This window comes from Rhinoderma darwinii, chromosome 12 (assembly GCF_050947455.1).
Source record: "Rhinoderma darwinii isolate aRhiDar2 chromosome 12, aRhiDar2.hap1, whole genome shotgun sequence".
Taxonomy (NCBI): domain Eukaryota; kingdom Metazoa; phylum Chordata; class Amphibia; order Anura; family Rhinodermatidae; genus Rhinoderma; species Rhinoderma darwinii.
The window spans coordinates 3,930,645-3,950,511 of NC_134698.1; the positions used below are offsets into that span (position 1 = coordinate 3,930,645).

The 19,867-nt window shown below is 39.2% G+C and overlaps 1 protein-coding gene across 1 annotated transcript; it reads left to right on the top strand.

Annotated features, from left to right (window-relative positions):
* The first annotated feature begins 1,201 nt into the window (after window positions 1-1,201).
* NOP9 (NOP9 nucleolar protein) lies at window positions 1,202-18,360 on the top strand. Its single transcript, XM_075844737.1, has 11 exons — window positions 1,202-1,286; window positions 1,791-2,067; window positions 2,895-3,338; window positions 4,360-4,440; window positions 4,515-4,656; window positions 4,793-4,985; window positions 5,271-5,411; window positions 5,490-5,609; window positions 16,954-17,184; window positions 17,403-17,508; window positions 17,896-18,360. The coding sequence occupies exons 2-11, from the start codon at window positions 1,812-1,814 to the stop codon at window positions 18,051-18,053; spliced, it is 1,872 nt and encodes a 623-aa protein (XP_075700852.1). The 5' UTR covers window positions 1,202-1,286; window positions 1,791-1,811; the 3' UTR covers window positions 18,054-18,360.
* The last annotated feature ends 1,507 nt before the right edge of the window (window positions 18,361-19,867 follow it).

Consider the following 19,867-nt stretch of genomic DNA (forward strand, 5'->3'; position numbering starts at 1 on the left):
GTAAGTCCCTGACGTCTCTGTCCATATATAGACCGTGCCGGTAGAAGCTTTAAGAGCCCCGAGTCGCCAGTCAGAGGGTCCCCCTGATGTTAATGTTCATCTATACATGTGAGAACAGTGATGTCAGGGGTTCCCCCGAGCTGAGAGCTACCTGAGGCTCTTCCCGGGAAGCTCCCTGACGTCTATGGTTACTGTATGTCTCTGCCAGACGCGTTCACATAGGCTCCCGTGTTACAAATTGTATACCGTGTGGTATAGGTGGGTTTTGTTTTTTGGCGGGATCCCTCAGGATGTAACCACCTGGTCTACTACATTATTCCATGCTCCCAAAAAGAAACGGTATACCGACTTACACCAGCCTGACGGAGCCCAAGTGGACGCTCTACGGCGGGTGCTTTCCAAATGTACACGCTAAACACAGGGCGCAACCGTGACGTGAATCGGGCCTCGAAAAGATTCTATTTAATACAAGGCAATCAGGTCGCGTGCGACTGCACCCTAAGGCCTTGTTCACACAGTGCAGAGTCGGCCGTGTTCGTGTATTTGGGATCCGTGCTCTATTTTTTGCCTCATGAGGGTAAAAAATTAAATATATTAATACATGTTAATGGGGTCATATCTGAGATATCCCGTACCTTCATTATAAGAACAGTCCACATAAAAGGAATATATTATTGCAGGTGGAGGGCGGAGTATCCTGTGTCATGCTCCGCCCACACGGGCTCATGCACATGGCAGGGCACAGAAGCGTACAGGTTCCTCGTATGGTGCGGCGTGGCCTACGTTCACTGCCGGACAGTACGGAGAAATACTTGCACCTCTATATACGGAGTGCAATAGAATATGCCACCATTTTTTTAAATTTTTTTTGATGTTTCGTATGAAACGGGAGGGCTCGTACATCTCAATAGCGACCCTACAAAACAGAGCGGTGTAATACCGCCTAGTGTGGACAATCCCTTTAAATGCTGTATTTCAGTAGGCAGGTCTGATGGTAGCTGCACTGGTCACTAGTAATAATAACGAAGAAACCAAATATCATTTTATTTACAACATAATCTATCAGCAAAACACGGGTCACACAGACAGGCGGGATTATAATCCAGGAAGAAGCAGCCTGAGACGTTTTATCACAGCGCATCATGACGTCATCACTCGTAGCCAGGGTTGAGCCGCGGCCGCCGCTGATGACACGTCATCACTCCGCGCAGAAAGAATCTACGGCGCTGCGCGGTGACGTCATCGCCCGGCGCCGGGAGCACATGTGGACGTTTCCGGATAGAGAGGTGGGAGATTTTATGTGTGACCCGGGGCGCGGTGTACGGGACATCCCGTTTATTACAGCAGAGCAGCCGTTATACGGGACGGTGCACTGTAATATATTCACCCGGCCATATAATGATATATTGGGGTCATTACTGGGAGAAGTACGGGGGGCGCAGCCTGGGGTCAGTGATCACCTAGGACACCCCCTGTTTTCCAGCATATGTTGGTATAATATGTGGTCACGGGCGGTTATGGGGTGGGCAGTGCCAGTCCTGTATTAAATGAATATAAAGTGGTATAACCCACGACCGCTGCAATACTACTCCACCCATCAGGCACAGCTATAGGGGGTGCGCAGGTAGCAGACCGTGCCTGAGGGGGCCCAGAGCTTCAGGATACGACCCTCAACATCCCCTGCGTGGGGAACTACTACAGCTGTATCCTGTCACTCCAGATGGGAGTTGTAGTTTTTCTTGAATGTTTGTGACGCCGCCCGTCTTCACGGATTAACCTTTATTTTCTAGGAAACCTAAAAAGAGAAGACGATGGGAACGGATCAAAAGAAACTTACTGGAAAGAAAAGACCCCAACGGGGCGAGAGGAGCCGGCCGCCACCTTCTCAGGAGGAAGCGCCACCCAAAAGACAGAAGAAGGACCCCAAGGACGCCGCCAAGAAGCCCACTACTGACCCGGGCCAGAGAGGTCCACATGACCTCCCGCGCCTCGACCCCAAGTCGGTGGGATATTTCCGAAGAGTGGGAGAAACTCTGCAGCAAGACTTCAAGTCAGATGATGACCGGGGTAAGAAACTACAGGGGGTCCTGCTACACCCGCCTCCACCAAGATCCAGACCACAGCAACCTTGCTGTCAGTGAATGGCAGATTTAAAGGAGGGCGATCATAGACTACCCCTTTAAGTTTGGAGTCGTGGCGATCAGATGATTGTAGCAGGTCTGACGCCCTGGAAAATAGTTGGTTTTGCTGGGTGACATTTCTCCTGCACTGGTTTCATTTCCAACATCTCTGCTTGCTTTCACATTCTTCCTTACATCCAGAGCCTGAAAAACTGTACCGACCTATTACTTCTTGCAGCCTAGTGTAGACAATCCTCTGTGAGATGAACATCCCGGACTCCAGACTGATACATTGTAACTGCACTGATACATTGTAACGAACTATCAGGACAGGATTGAGATTTGCACTGCTGATGTGTTTAGCTCCTAGAGCGGGGGTCCCGCAACCTTCGGCACTTCAGCTGTTACAAAAGTACAATTCCCAGCATGCCCTGAAAAAAATAAAACCTTGGTCTGTCAGGGCATGCTGGGAGATGTAGTTTCACAACAGCTGAAGTTTGCTGACATCGGTCATAGAAGATTGTAACAACCCCTCAGCTGTGAAAAGTTTTTGCTCCTATTCACTGTCAGCAAGCAGAGATCTTGAAAATGGTGGAAAAACAAACACAAAATATGGTAAAAGGTTTCATAACATTTAGTCACACAATGATTAAGCTTTATTAATATAACATGAGATCCCCCCTTGGTTTGAGGGCAGGTGGTACCTGGTTTGTATTGGACTGTACTATTGTGTATGAGTTCCTGGGGGTGTCTGACATCTCTGTGCCCCCGCAGCTCTCTTTGTCCGGAACGTCTTCAATGAGGTGAAGGGGAACGAGCTGGCTCTGGCCACGGACATGTCGGGGAGCGTCGTCCTGCAGAAACTGTTCTCTGTTGCAGCGTCGACCCAGCTGTGCCAAGTTCTGGATGTCCTCAGTAACAGCTGGCAGAGCGTATGTTGGCATCGCAGCGGCGCTCACGTGGTACAGACCGCTCTCCTCCAGTACAAGCGGCTTCAGGACCAGAAGACTACAGAGGAGGATGATGATGATGATGGGGGTGATCCCTGCAGCAGCCTGGAGGATCTGCTGCTCAGTCTCTGCAGGGAAGTGAAGGAACATTTCCTGCCCTACAACCAGAACACCCACGGAAGCTTCATCGTACGGACGCTGCTCCAAGTGCTGAGTGGAACCGTCCTCAACCAAGAAGCCTCCAAGAAGGGAGGTCAGGGGTTAACAGGTAAACGTCGCCCTCCCTCCTCCTTCCCTACATGCTGCATTCAGTTCTCTGATCTTGTCACTAGGGGGCGATCCTGAGCTGCACTCTCAAATAAAGCTGCCCGTACACCCGAAATATGGGAGGGCCGACAGCTAGAGGTGTAGACTCAGATGAGTGTGTCATTAGTAGGGAGAGGGGATTAAATTGCTGCCAGGCTCTACTAGCTCCCGCTGGAACGAAGGATCGGACATGTTGGAATCCATGAAGAGTTCTGCAACTTTCTAATGTACTTTTTCTTATTTTATTTACCAATTACAAGAGCTCTGCTTGCAGTCATTGAATAGAAATAATAATGGTTTCCATTTAGAGACTGAAAACATGTCCTGACCTAGACCGGCCACAGCTGAGGTCTTGTTACAGTTGTAGCCACTCCAGCAATTCCCTGCGAGCTGAGCCGTGTGGACTCCAGGTCAATACTTCCAGGCTCCTCTTCAGTAGGTCAAATGGCGCCCCCTGCTGGTTCCCAACACTACACCTGCACTGATGCATTGTAACAAACATTCAGCTCAGAGACAAATTTCGGCTGCTGATGTTTTTAACTCGGAGGATTGTCTAGACTGGATACAATTAAAGCAAACCCTCCGCTGTGAGAAGTATTAGATCTGTACAGGTATTCTGCCCCGACCATAAAAAAAAAAAAAGTACAAATTCACTATCAGCAAGCAGAGATATTGAAAATGCTGTGGAATTGAAGCACAAAGAAGGTTGCAGAACTTTTTATTATACAACAATTAAGCATCATTTGCATAGAGCCTTATTTTAAGTTACATTGTACTCTAGTCACATCCAGAGCTGCAATAAGAATTTACTTGGCTGACACTTATAACCCCACCCCCCCCCCCCCCCCAGCTTTCAGGTTTCATGCTCACGTGTAGTATGGGAGCTAACAAAAAAACCTAAAGCTTATAAATGCAGCTTTGGTTGTGACTAGAGTATAAGTAGAGCTGCCCTTTAAGCCCCCATTTTTCTCACTTTATGGCAGTGACGTCGGAGTTTGAGGTTCCGCCCAGTTTCTTGCAGCAGTTACAGGAGATGAGCGGATTATTCACGGGTCACGTCGGAGGTGAGTTCTAATCCGCCCTGATTAACCCGTTACCCCCTGAGACGCCTCTCACCCTCGCTCTGTCCCCTCACCAGTCTTTGCCACCCATAAACTGGCCAGCCTGGGGATGCAGACGGCTCTACAGGTTCTACAGAGGAAGTCGCCGTCCACGTGCGCCGCTCTCTGCGATGATGTCATGAGTTACCTGTCCTCCAGGACCGTCTCCGGCGATGGCAGGTAAGAGCTGGGGGAGGGGCTTATCTTCAGTAGGTCAAATGGCGCCCCCTGCTGGTTCCCAACACTGCACCCACTTACCTCTTTATCCCTTGCGCAGTTCTTTTTACTTTTTTTTTTTTCTTTTCCGTTTTTTCAGCGCCCTCTTGGTCTTCCTGAAGGATGAGACTAGCAGTCGCCTGTTGGAGAAGATTCTAGAGGTTTCGGGGAAGAAACAACTACGCCGTCTCTTTAAATCCCACTTTAAAGGCCAGCTCCAGGCGCTGGCGGCTCATCCCATCGCCAACTACACGGTGCAGAGACTTATCCGCGCCATGCGGACCAAGAAGCTGGTTAGTGTTGCCCCACCCCCTTCCTTCAACTATGCTAATCAGCGATGTCTTCATTATCGCGGATACTTGGTGACAACCGCTCGCGGCAGCCATTACGTTGTCCAGTTTGGTTGCTACCGCGCTTTACGGAGACGCTGAATGACGTATATATCTGTATTATGTAGAGCTCTATCTATTCCTTTCCTGTGTCAGTCTTCACTGTAGTTCTGGCATTCCGTTCATGAACCAGGAAGCACTGGATGAACAGAACTTGGCAGTGGCTGGTAATGTTATTTGTCTCCTCAGTTCTCCGCGCTGTTTGAGGAGCTGTCACCGGCAATGGAGGACGTTCTGGCTAAAGGTCACATGGGAATCATCACCACCCTGGCGGAGGCTTGTAAAAGACTGGAGAGTCACCAGACGGAGCTGGTCACCCATCTCATGGAGGTAGGAGCCCCCGAAACAAGTCTCCGTCCTTGTCCTTTCGTGTCTTCCAGTGCTAAGCAGCTGTTCTCCACTCCTCAGGCCTTCCACTGCTGCGCCCCGACCTCCCGCCGAGTCACCGGAGTGCCGCTCATCCTGTCCTTACTGACCTACGAGACGTACTACAAGATCGAGGGAGAGGAGGAGCCATCCGAGCATCAAGTAATAACAACTGACTGCCTGTTCACTCATATTCTTATACATAGGGGGCAGTATTATAGTAGTTATATTCTTGTATATAGGGGGCAGTATTATAGTAGTTATATTCTTGTATATAGGGGCAGTATTATAGTAGTTATATTCTTGTATATAGGAGGCAGTATTATAGTAGTTATATTCTTGTATATAGGGGGCAGTATTATAGTAGTTATATTCTTGTATATAGGAGCAGTATTATAGTAGTTATATTCTTGTATATAGGGGGCAGTATATAGTAGTTATATTCTTGTATATAGGGGGCAGTATTATAGTAGTTATATTCTCATACATAGGGGGCAGTATTATAGTAGTTATATTCTTGTATATAGGGGGCAGTATTATAGTAGTTATATTCCTGTATATAGGAGCAGTATTATAGTAGTTATATTCTTGTATATAGGATGCAGTATTATAGTAGTTATATTCTTGTATATAGGGGGCAGCATTATAGTAGTTATATTCTTGTATATAGGGGCAGTATAATAGTAGTTATATTCTTGTATATAGGGGCAGTATTATAGTAGTTATATTCTTGTATACAAGGGGCAGTATTATAGTAGTTATATTCTTGTATATAGGGGGCAGTATTATAGTAGTTATATTCTTGTATATAGGGGGCAGTATTATAGTAGTTATATTCTTGTATATAGGAGCAGTATTATAGTAGTTATATTCTTGTATATAGGGAGCAGTATTATAGTAGTTATATTCTTGTATATAGGGGGCAGTATTATAGCAGTTATATTCTTGTATATAGAGAGCAGTATTATAGTAGTTATATTCTTGCATATAGGGGGCAGTATTATAGTCGTTATATTCTTGTATATAGGGGGCAGTATTATAGTAGTTATATTCTTGTATATAGGAGCAGTATTATAGTAGTTATATTCTTGTATATAGGAGCAGTATTATAGTAGTTATACTCTTGTATATAGGGGGCAGTTACATAGTTACATAGTAACATAGTTACATAGTTAGTACGGCTGAAAAAAGACACATGTCCATCAAGTTCAACCAAGGGAAGGGAAAAGGGAAGGAAAAATTTCTACACATAGGAGCTAATATTTTTTTGTTCTAGGAAATTATCTAACCCTTTTTTAAAGCCATCTACTGTCCCTGCTGTGACGGCTCCTGCGGTGACTATTCCATAAATTCACAGTTCTCACTGTAAAGAAGCCTTGTCGCCTCTGCAGCTTGAACCTTTTTTTCTCCAGACGGAGGGAGTGCCCCCTTGTTTTTTGAGGGGGTTTTACAAGGAACAGGATTTCACCATATTTTTTGTATGTGCCATTAATATATTTATATAAGTTAATCATGTCCCCCCTTAGTCGTCTTTTTTCAAGGCTAAATAGGTTTAATTCTTTCAATCTTTCCTCATAACTTAAATTCTCCATGCCCCTTATTAGCTTCGTTGCTCTTCTTTGTATTTTTTCCAACTCCAGGGCATCCTTTCTATGAACTGGAGCCCAGAACTGAACTGCATATTCTAGATGAGGCCTCACTAATGCTTTGTAAAGTGGCATTATTACATCCCTGTCCCGCGAGTCCATGCCTCTTTTAATACACGACAATATCCTGCTGGCCTTTGAAGCAGCTGATTGACACTGCATGCTGTTATTGAGTTTATGATTTACAAGTACACCCAGATCCTTCTCAACAAGTGAATCCGCCAGTGTAGCGCCCCCTAGGACATATGATGCATGCAGGTTGTTGGTACCAAGATGCATAACTTTACATTTATCTACATTAAACTTCATTTGCCAAGTGGACGCCCAAACACTTAGTTTGTTTAAATCTGCCTGTAATTCATGAACATCTTCCATAGTCTGAACTATATTACATAGCTTGGTGTCATCTGCAAAAATAGAAATAGTGCTATTAATCCCTTCCTCTATATCATTAATAAATAAGTTGAATAATAGGGGTCCCAGCACTGAACCCTGGGGTACACCACTTATAACCGGGGACCATTCAGAGAAGGAATCATTGACCACAACCCTCTGGATACGGTCCTTGAGCCAATTCTCAATCCAATTACAAACTATATTTTCTAAACCTATAGTCCTTAATTTACCCATTAGGCGTCTATGGGGGACAGTGTCAAATGCCTTTGCAAAGTCCAAAAACACTAAATCCACAGCGGCCCCTCTGTCTAGACTTCTGCTCACCTCTTCATAAAAACAGATTAGGTTAGTTTGACAACTTCTGTCCTTAGTAAAACCGTGCTGGCTGTCACTTATAATGCTATTTATTGTCACATAATCCTGTATATAGTCCCTCAATAGCCCCTCAAACATTTTCCCCACGATGGATGTTAAGCTTACTGGTCTATAATTACCCGGGGAAGACCTAGAGCCCTTTTTGAAAATAGGCACCACATTTGCCCTGCGCCAGTCCCTTGGCACTATACCAGTCACTAGAGATTCTCTGAATATTATGAAAAGGGGGACAGAAATAACTGAACTAAGCTCTTTAAGAACTCTAGGGTGTAACCCATCTGGTCCCGGGGCCTTGTGCACATTTATTTTATTTAATTTAGCTTGGACCATCTCTACATTCATCCAATTCAGTATATCAACTGATATATTAACAGCACTGGCAGCGGCTACATCAGCTGCTCTTTCTTCTGTTGTATATACAGAGCTAAAGAACCCATTTAGTAACTCTGCCTTCTTTTGATCCCCTGTGATCAACTCCCCATTACCATTATCTAGGGGTCCTACATGTTCAGACCTTGGCTTTTTTGCATTTATATGCTTGAAGAATTTTTTAGGATTTGTTTTACTATCCTTGGCCACCTGCCTTTCATTTTGTATTTTTGCTAATTTTATTACATTTTTACAGATTTTATTAAGCTCTTTATATTTTACAAAGGCTGCAGATGTACCCTCAGATTTGTATTTTTTAAATGCCCTTTTTTTGTCATGTATTGCCCCTTTCACAGAAGGTGTAAGCCATGTGGGGTTTAATTTGAGTCGTTTATACTTATTACCTGTAGAATAAATTTTGCACTATAATAACTCAAAGTAGATTTGAAAATCTCCCATTTATCATTTGTTCCATTATTTGACATTAGTTCTTCCCAGTCTATATCCTGAATTGCAGCCCTCATCCTGGGGAAATTGGCCTTCTTAAAATTAAATGTTTTTGCCCTCCCAGCCTGCGTTTGTTTTTTACAGTATAGGTAAAATGTAACTATATTGTGATCACTGTTACCGAGGTTTTCACGAACATTGACGTTCCCAACAAGCTCTGCATTATTAGAAATGACCAGATCCAACAGAGCTTCACCTCTAGTCGGGTCTTCCACAAACTGGCCCATAAAATTTTCCTGCAATAGGTTGAGGAAATGTCTCCCCTTTGCAGTTGAAGCCGAACCATGACACCAATTAATATCCCGGAAATTAAAATCTCCCATTATCACTACAGTACCCGTGTGCAGCCCGCTCCATCTGTTTATATATCTGACCTTCCATCTCCTCAGTTATATTGGGGGGTCTATAGATTACACCAAAAGTAATTTTTTCAGTGTTTACCTCCCTTTCTAGTTCCACCCACAAGGTTTCAACCTCCTCACAGTCTTGACCCACTATTGTCTCTTTCACACTCGCCTTCATATCACTTCTCACATACAGACATACACCACCACCTTTCCTATTTGTCCTGTCTTTACGAAAAAGTGTAAAACCCTGTAGATTTACAGCCCAGTCATGTGAAGAGTCCAGCCATGTTTCAGCAACACCAACTATATCTATATTTTCTTCCAGTATCAAGGCCTCCAGCTCCCCCATTTTGCTTGCTAGACTTCTGGCATTTGTGAACATACACTTTAACTTGCCTGTCAGTTTTTCACTTTTATTATCAGAAATGTGATTTGACATTAATCGGTCCTTTTTATTTACACTGATGTTTTGTAACGAAAGGATCTCCTTATCTTGTTGTCTAGTCCTCTCCCCACATTCTGTTTCTCCCCCCACCAATATAGTCTGACCCCTCTCTAACCTGGCTACCCCTTTTTTTTCTACATTGAGTATTATAGTAGTTATATTCTTGTATATAGGAGCAGTATTATAGTAGTTATATTCTTGTATATAGGGAGCAGTATTATAGTAGTTATATTCTTGTATATAGGGGCAGTATTATAGTAGTTATATTCTTGTATATAGGGGGCAGTATTATAGTAGTTATATTCTTGTATATAGGGGCAGTATTATAGTAGTTATATTCTTGTATATAGGGGGCAGTATTATAGTAGTTATATTCTTGTATATAGGGACAGTATTATAGTAGTTATATTCTTGTATATAGGGGCAGTATTATAGTAGTTATATTCTTGTATATAGGGGGCAGTATTATAGTAGTTATATTCCTGTATATAGGGGCAGTATTATAGTAGTTATATTCTTGTATATAGGGGGCAGTATTATAGTAGTTATATTCTTGTATATAGGGACAGTATTATAGTAGTTATATTCTTGTATATAGGGGCAGTATTATAGTAGTTATATTCTTGTATATAGGAGTAGTATTATAGTAGTTATATTCTTGTATATAGGAGCAGTATTATAGTAGTTATATTCTTGTATATAGGGGGCAGTATTATAGTAGTTATATTCTTGTATATAGGGGGCAGTATTACAGTAGTTATATTCTTGTATATAGGAGCAGTATTATAGTAGTTATATTCTTGTATACAGGAGGCAGTATTATAGTAGTTATATTCTTGTATATAGGGGGCAGTATTATAGTAGTTATATTCTTGTATACAGGAGGCAGTATTATAGTAGTTATATTCCTGTATATAGGGGTAGTATTATAGTAGTATATTCTTGTATATAGAGGCAGTAGTATAGTAGTTATATTCTTGTATATAGGGGCAGTATTATAGTAGTTATATTCTTGTATATAGGGGCAGTGTTATAGTAGTTATATTCTTGTATATAGGGGCAGTGTTATAGTAGTTATATTCTTGTATATAGGGGGCAGTATTATAGTAGTTATATGCTTGTATATAGGGAACAGTATTATAGTAGTTATATTCTTGTATATAGGGAGCAGTATTATAGTAGTTATATTCTTGTATATAGGGGGCAGTGTTATAGTAGTTATATTCTTGTATATAGGGGGCAGTGTTATAGTAGATATATTCTTGTATATAGGGGGCAGTATTCTAGTAGTTATATTCTTGTATATAGGAGCAGTATTATAGTAGTTATATTCTTGTATATAGGGGCAGTATTATAGTAGTTATATTCTTGTATATAGGGGGCAGTATTATAGTAGTTATATTCTTGTATATAGGAGCAGTATTATAGTAGTTATATTCTTGTATATAGGAGCAGTATTATAGTAGTTTCTATTCTTGTATATAGGGGCAGTATTATAGTAGTTATATTCTTGTATATAGCGGACAGTATTATAGTAGTTATATTCTTGTATATAGGGGCAGTATTATAGTAGTTATATTCTTGTATATAGCGGACAGTATTATAGTAGTTATATTCTTGTATATAGGGGGCAGTATTATAGTAGTTATATTCTTGTATATAAGGGGCAGTATTATAGTAGTTGTATTCTTGTATATAGGGGGCAGTATTATAGTAGTTATATTCTTGTATATAGGAGCAGTATTATAGTAGTTATATTCTTGTATATAGGAGCAGTATTATAGTAGTTATATTCTTGTATATAGGGGCAGTATTATAGTAGTTATATTCTTGTATATAGGGGCAGCATTATAGTAGTTATATTCTTGTATATAGGGGCAGTATTATAGTGGTTATATTCTTGTATATAGGGGGCAGTATTATAGTAGTTATATTCTTGTATATAGGAGCAGTATTATAGTAGTTATATTCTTGTATAAAGGAGTAGTATTATAGTAGTTATATTCTTGTATATAGGGGCAGTATTATAGTAGTTATATTCTTGTATATAAGAGCAGTGTTATAGTAGTTATATTCTTGTATATAGGGGGCAGTGTTATAGTAGTTATATTCTTGTATATAGGGGGCAGTGTTATAGTAGTTATATTCTTGTATATAGGGGGCAGTATTATAGTAGTTATATTCTTGTATATAGGGGCAGTATTATAGTAGTTATATTCTTGTATATAGGGGGCAGTATTATAGTAGTTATATTCTTGTATATAGGGGCAGTATTATAGTAGTTATATTCTTGTATATAGGGGCAGTGTTATAGTAGTTATATTCTTGTATATAGGAGCAGTATTATAGTAGTTATATTCTTGTATATAGGAGGCAGTATTATAGTAGTTATATTCTTGTATATAGGAGGCAGTATTATAGTAGTTATATTCTTGTATATAGGGGGCAGTATTATAGTAGTTATATTCTTGTATATAGGAGCAGTATTATAGTAGTTATATTCTTGTATATAGGGGGCAGTATTATAGTAGTTCTATTCTTGCATATAGGAGCAGTATTATAGTAGTTATATTCTTGTATATAGGAGCAGTATTATAGTAGTTATATTCTTGTATATAGGAGGCAGTATTATAGTAGTTATATTCTTGTATATAGGAGCAGTATTATAGTAGTTATATTCTTGTATATAGGGGGCAGTATTATAGTAGTTATATTCTTGTATATAGGGGGCAGTATTATAGTAGTTTTGTTCTTGTATATAGGGAGCAGTATTATAGTAGTTATATTCTTGTATATAGGAGCAGTATTATAGTAGTTCTATTCTTGTATATAGGAGGCAGTATTACAGTAGTTATATTCTTGTATATAGAGGGCAGTATTACAGTAGTTATATTCTTGTATATAGGAGGCAGTATTACAGTAGTTATATTCTTGTATATAGGGGCAGTATTATAGTAGTTATAGTCTTGTATATAGGGGGCAGTATTATAGTAGTTATATTCTTGTATATAAGGTGCAGTATTATAGTAGTTATATTCTTGTATATAAGGTGCAGTATTATAGTAGTTACATTCTTGTGTATAGGAGGCAGTATTATAGTAGTTATATTCTTGTATATAGGAGGCAGTATTATAGTAGTTATATTCTTGTATATAGGGGCAGTGTTATAGTAGTTATATTCTTGTATATAGGAGCAGTATTATAGTAGTTATATTCTTGTATATAGGAGGCAGTATTATAGTAGTTATATTCTTGTATATAGGAGGCAGTATTATAGTAGTTATATTCTTGTATATAGGGGCAGTATTATAGTAGTTATATTCTTGTATATAGGGGGCAGTATTATAGTAGTTATATTCTTGTATATAGGGGCAGTATTATAGTAGTTATATTCTTGTATATAGGGGCAGTGTTTTAGTAGTTATATTCTTGTATATAGGAGCAGTATTATAGTAGTTATATTCTTGTATATAGGAGGCAGTATTATAGTAGTTATATTCTTGTATATAGGAGGCAGTATTATAGTAGTTATATTCTTGTATATAGGGGGCAGTATTATAGTAGTTATATTCTTGTATATAGGAGCAGTATTATAGTAGTTATATTCTTGTATATAGGTGGCAGTATTATAGTCGTTATATTCTTGTATATTGGGGGCAGTATTATAGTAGTTATATTCTTGTATATAGGGGCAGTATTATAGTAGTTATATTCTTGTATATAGGGGGCAGCATTATAGTAGTTATATTCTTGTATATAGGGGCAGTATTATAGTAGTTATATTCTTGTATATAGGGGGCAGTATTATAGTAGTTATATTCTTGTATATAGGGGCAGTATTATAGTAGTTATATTCTTGTATATAGGGGCAGTATTATAGTAGTTATAGTCTTGTATATAGGGGCAGTATTATAGTAGTTATATTCTTGTATATAGGGGGCAGTATTATAGTAATAAATACCTATAAAGAACCAGACCTAACAATAAACGTTATGGTAAACGTCCACACATATCAAGGAAAACAAGTAATAAATACCTATAACTGTATGTGAGGACAGATATATGCACCCCTAAGGGTAAAATATAAAACCCAGTACAACCAAAGAATTTGCAAAAATATATAATCCTTTATTACAATAAATACAAGAACATTTTGGCCATCAAGACCTAAAAACCACAAACAATTAAAATATGCACAGTGGACAACATGGGATTTATTGACAAATGGCATATATACAATAAATCAAAAAATGCCAAACAAGAATCATACTGTCAGTCATGCCATAAATGTGTATACTCAAATGAATATATAGCAGAAGCCTGGAGCTGTATCTCCAGAAAGATATGCAAAGACTTAACAGTAAAGTATAGACCCTGGTCAAAAATGACATACAAAAAAAGCTAAGTAGCCAACACTGAGTAGTCAGTGTGAATATGTAGGTATAGAAACCAGAGAATCACCTAAAGTCATAATAAGTCCCAGAAGCCATACCAACCAATATATTGCATGCCAGATCAGTGTAAATGAATGTCCACAGCAGAAGCCCCTTATAGTAGTTATATTCTTGTATATAGGAGGCAGTATTATAGTAGTTATATTCTTGTATATAGGGGGCAGTATTATAGTAGTTATATTCTTGTATATAGGAGCAGTATTATAGTAGTTATATTCTTGTATATAGGGGGCAGCATTATAGTAGTTATATTCTTGTATATAGGAGCAGTATTATAGTAGTTATATTCTTGTATATAGGAGCAGTCTTATAGTAGTTATGTTCTTGTATATAGGAGCAGTATTATAGTAGTTGTATTCTTGTATATAGGAGCAGTATTATAGTAGTTATATTCTTGTATATAGGGGGCAGTATTATAGTAGTTATATTCTTGTATATAGGGGGCAGCATTATAGTAGTTATATTCTTGTATATGGGGGGCAGTATTATAGTAGTTATATTCTTGTATATAGGGGGCAGTATTATAGTAGTTATATTCTTGTATATAGGAGCAGTATTATAGTAGTTATATTCTTGTATATAGGAGCAGTATTATAGTAGTTATGTTCTTGTATATAGGAGCAGTATTATAGTAGTTATATTCTTGTATATAGGAGCAGTATTATAGTAGATATATTCTTGTACATAGGGGGCAGTATTATAGTAGTTATATTTTTGTATATAGGGGGCAGTATTATAGTAGTTATATTTTGTATATAGGGAGCAGTATTATATTAGTTATATTCTTGTATATAGGTGGCAGTATTATAGTAGTTATATTCTTGTATATAGGTGGCAGTATTATAGTAGTTATATTCTTGTATATAGGAGTAGTATTATAGTAGTTATATTCTTGTATATAGTGGCCAGTATTATAGTAGTTATATTCTTGTATATAGTGGCCAGTATTATAGTAGTTATATTCTTGTATATAGGGGGCAGTATTATAGTAGTTATATTCTTGTATATAGGGGCAGTATTATAGTAGTGATATTCTTGTATATAGGAGGCAGTATTATAGTAGTCATATTCTTGTATATAGGAGCAGTATTATAGTAGTTATATTCTTGTATATAGGGGCAGTATTATATTAGTTATATTCTTGTATATAGGGGGCAGTATTATAGTAGTTATATTCTTGTATATAGGAGCAGTATTATAGTAGTTATATTCTTGTATATAGGAGCAGTATTATAGTAGTTTCTATTCTGTATATAGGGGCAGTATTATAGTAGTTATATTCTTGTATATAGCGGACAGTATTATAGTAGTTATATTCTTGTATATAGCGGACAGTATTATAGTAGTTATATTCTTGTATATAGGGGGCAGTATTATAGTAGTTATATTCTTGTATATAGGGACAGTATTATAGTAGTTATATTCTTGTATATAGGGGGCAGTATTATAGTAGTTGTATTCTTGTATATAGGGGGGCAGTATTATAGTAGTTGTATTCTTGTATATAGGAGCAGTATTATAGTAGTTATATTCTTGTATATAGGAGCAGTATTATAGAAGTTATATTCTTGTATATAGGGAGCAGTATTATAGTAGTTATATTCTTGTATATAGGGGGCAGTATTATAGTAGTTATATTCTTGTATATAGTGGCCAGTATTATAGTAGTTATATTCTTGTATATAGGGGCAGTATTATAGTAGTTATATTCTTGTATATAGTGGCCAGTATTATAGTAGTTATATTCTTGTATATAGGGGCAGTATTATAGTAGTTATATTCTTGTATATAGGGGCAGTATTATAGTAGTTATATTCTTGTATATAGGGGCAGTATTATAGTAGTTATATTCTTGTATATAGGGGGCAGTATTATAGTAGTTATATTCTTGTATATAGGGGGCAGTATTATAGTAGTTATATTCTTGTACATAGGGGGCAGTATTATAGTAGTTATATTCTTGTATATAGGAGTAGTGTTATAGTAGTATATTCTTGTATATAGAGGCAGTATTATAGTAGTTATATTCTTGTATATAGTGGCAGTATTATAGTAGTTATATTCCTGTATATAGGGGCAGTATTATAGTAGTTATATTCTTGTATATAAGGGGGCAGTATTATAGTAGTTATATTCTTGTATATAGGAGCAGTATTATAGTAGTTATATTCCTGTATATAGGGGCAGTATTATAGTAGTTATATTCTTGTATATAGGAGCAGTATTATAGTACTTATATTCTTGTATATAGGAGCAGTATTATAGTAGTTATATTCTTGTATATAGGGGCAGTATTATAGTAGTTATATTCCTGTATATAGGGGCAGTATTATAGTAGTTATATTCTTGTATATAGGAGGTAGTATTATAGTAGTTATATTCTTGTATATAGGGGTAGTATTATAGTAGTTATATTCTTGTATATAGGGGTAGTATTATAGTAGTTATATTCTTGTATATAGGGGTAGTATTATAGTAGTTATATTCTTGTATATAGGATCAGTATTATAGTAGTTATATTCTTGTATATAGGGGGCAGTATTATAGTAGTTATATTCTTGTATACAGGAGCAGTATTATAGTAGTTATATTCTTGTATATAGGGGGCAGTATTATAGTAGTTATATTCTTGTATATAGGGGGCAGTATTATAGTAGTTATATTCTTGTATACAGGAGCAGTATTATAGTAGTTATATTCTTGTATATAGGAGGCAGTATTATAGTAGTTATATTCTTGTATATAGGGGGCAGTATTATAGTAGTTATATTCTTGTATATAGGGGGCAGTATTATAGTAGTTATATTCCTGTATATAGGGGCAGTATTATAGTAGTTATGTTCTTGTATATAGGAGCAGTATTATAGTCTATATATTTTTGTACATATGGGTCCTATAGGGAATTAATTTAGAATAGAAGAAGTTCATGTTGCTTATATATGTATGTCCTTTCCCTCCCATGTTCAGGATCACCCGGACATTAAGCTGCAGTCTGTTAACTACCATGGCTCTATATTACTTCAGCACCTCCTCCATTTTCAAGATCCTTCCCCAGTTCTGTACAGCTTGGGGAATATGACAGAAGTGGACCTCCATACTGTAGCTTGCAGCCAGGCCGGGAGCCACGTATTTGACGCCCTGCTCAACAGCGCCACCATCACGGAAAAACAGAGGAAAAAAGTTCTTCGGAAGTTAAGGGTAAGGCTGTAGGGGAGGTCGCCTCGGGGTCATCCCTCAGGTTACAATGTTGGGACATCAGGCCGGGTCCGCACTTGTCGGCTTTGTTCTATTCTGGCCACTTCTATGGCCTCAAACCAAAATATTTCCACCTTGAGCTGAGACTCAAAATGTCACATCCTTTAATGTCCGGGTGAGTCTTATCTATAATAGACGATACTTCCATTTTTCCTCCCCAGGGTCACTGCATGGAGTTGGCGTGTAACAAGTATGGCAGCCGCGTGCTGGACCGTGTATGGAAGGCGTCCAGCATGGGAGTGAAAGAGGAGGTGGCTCAGAAGCTAGGTAACAATACGTCTATATACTGGGGAAGGCTTCTATATACCCTGGAAGGACATGAGACTAATTACAGTCTGATTCAGCATTCTTAAAGAGACAGTACGACTTATGTGCACATATAGATAGGTATCATTGTCGTCGTCTCCCTCCCCCCCCCCCCCCCCCCCCCTCTGTCACAATCCCCAAGTTCAACATTTTGGGGACTGAATTGTAGAATCTGAGCACAGCAGGACCTTGTACCATTAACCCCGTTTTGGCCAAACTGAGTATTTCCTTGTTTTTGAAAGGTCAAGGTGATTGAAATAAGTGTCAGAGAATATAATATATGGACGAGCAGCTGTGACGACCATTCATGTGTCCACCATACAATTATATTTCCCTTCTTATTAACAGTCGAAAGACTCCGTGAGCTCCAGAACGACCCCATTGGCCACCACATCGCCCGTAACTTCGCTCTCAGTCACTTCGTGAACCGGCGGAAAGACTGGGAGGAGCACCAGCAGGCGGAGAACAAGAGGCGCAAGATGTTTGCTGACATCCTGGAGGACTAAGGAGAAGCTTAGCGGCTGCCCGCTGAGTCATGTGTGAGGTGCGCGCCACGAGGAACTGTCCCTGGTGCCGCCACCTTACGTATCCTGACATGTGAGGTCAAGCCGTCATATGCGGCCGCTAGGGCATTGTTATGGATGGTTGGGATGGGACCACTCTTGGTGCCGGACAGTGGGGTCAGAAGACAATCACACTGGAGACCTCAGTAGTTGGCTCCTTCCAATAAGAATCCATCATTGGGGACTGAGATGTTGTCTTCTATTCTACGCACGTCATGGTATAGAGCCGGGGTCCTGGCGTCGGCTGCCGGATGACTATGGGTGACGTCATCGTCTACGTCTGTTGCTGGATAACTCGGAACTTCGTTGCATTGGACTTTGTCTCCTGAGAACATCTGTGGTCCCCATATCTTCATCGTTTTAAATAGGAACCGTTCCCCATAAAAGTCTTATATAGGGATTCAGGTGTCCGTTAGAATCGATTTATTTTCTAAGACGCTCGTGAAGACCTCCCTATCAGTGTGTCCTATTGGGACACGACGTCATAGAGGGGGTCCTGAATGGAGAGCGGATGTGTAAGAGCGGCTCCTGTTGTAGTGGACTTGAGCCAACCATTTATCTGAATTCCTGGCTGGTTGTGGCTTCACATGCAAAATTAAAAAAACAAAACAGCGCCACACCTGTCTATGGGTTGTGTCCGGTATTGCAGCTCCACTTTATTTACATTGATGAATCTGAGCTGTAATTCCAGGAACAATCCTGTTCACATGATACTTGTTAAAGGGGGCTAAAGACTATCTGCATTATCTCCCTTTTCTCCGTTCCTAGTCCGTTACCTCTGTTTCTCATACAGTCCGCTTACTTTGTATTGTTCACAATTTGCACACACTCCAGTCCTTCACACACCACAGGAGTAACATACAACCCTCGCAGATACTTAAATATATAAACATACTTTACTCATAACATAGACGTGACAAACCAATATACACTACATGAAGATACAATACATTACATAGACAACACAACCACACACAGCTGCCTCTGTTCCTACCTTCCCTGGACACTTTGCACATGTGACTAGTAATGTGTATGTATATATAATATAAATCCAGGTCCCAACCTTATACGGTCTCCTGGTACTACCACTATAACCAAAGCCACATACAGCGCCTGACCATTAGTACATGTACATATAGAGACTCATGCATAAACAGCATATATATATCTACTCATCTATAATCCACATAAGATTCCTAGCATATCTCTATGTACACATATAAAGTCTGCTGTAATATAATTATACTTATATACATACACAGAAAGCACACATATAATAGAACTTAGCTTGCTCCTGATGTTAAGTGCTGAGCGTCCAGGGCTGGCAGGAAAGAGCCGGCACCAAGAGCTTCCCATGACCTATATGTTCCTATCCCTGGGTTGAACCCACCCATTCCATTGACTCCGCCTTATGACCACCCATACACCTTCCAATGTGCATCTGTACAGTATAGGTAAATCTATTCCCAGTATACTCAGCTGTCTCTACATCCAGTTTACAATGGCTCCTTCCTGCACTGAGGTCCATTGTAATGCTAATAAGGCAGTAGATAAGAATCTATGACCAAATGGCTTCTGAGCATATTGCCACCTCAAAGGGGGAACACCACTGAATAATATCAGTATATACTATATCTATTTACCAGGTATATTTTATGTGGTCATAAGACAGAGTGTCTGGATGGGAACAATATTCTCCTGTAACAATACTCTTAACATTTTCTTTAGTATTGAACATGAAAGAAGTGGGAACTATT

What these genes read in the sequence shown, in the direction of transcription:
- NOP9 (XM_075844737.1), top strand. Translation starts at nt 1,812, where the DNA reads ATGGGAACGGATCAAAAGAAACTTACTGGAAAGAAAAGACCCCAACGG. An exon ending in GGGAGGTCAGGGGTTAACAG is followed by an intron (nt 3,339 to 4,359) that starts GTAAACGTCGCC and finishes ACTTTATGGCAG; the next exon opens with TGACGTCGGAGTTTGAGGTT. An exon ending in AGGAGCCATCCGAGCATCAA is followed by an intron (nt 5,610 to 16,953) that starts GTAATAACAACT and finishes TCCCATGTTCAG; the next exon opens with GATCACCCGGACATTAAGCT.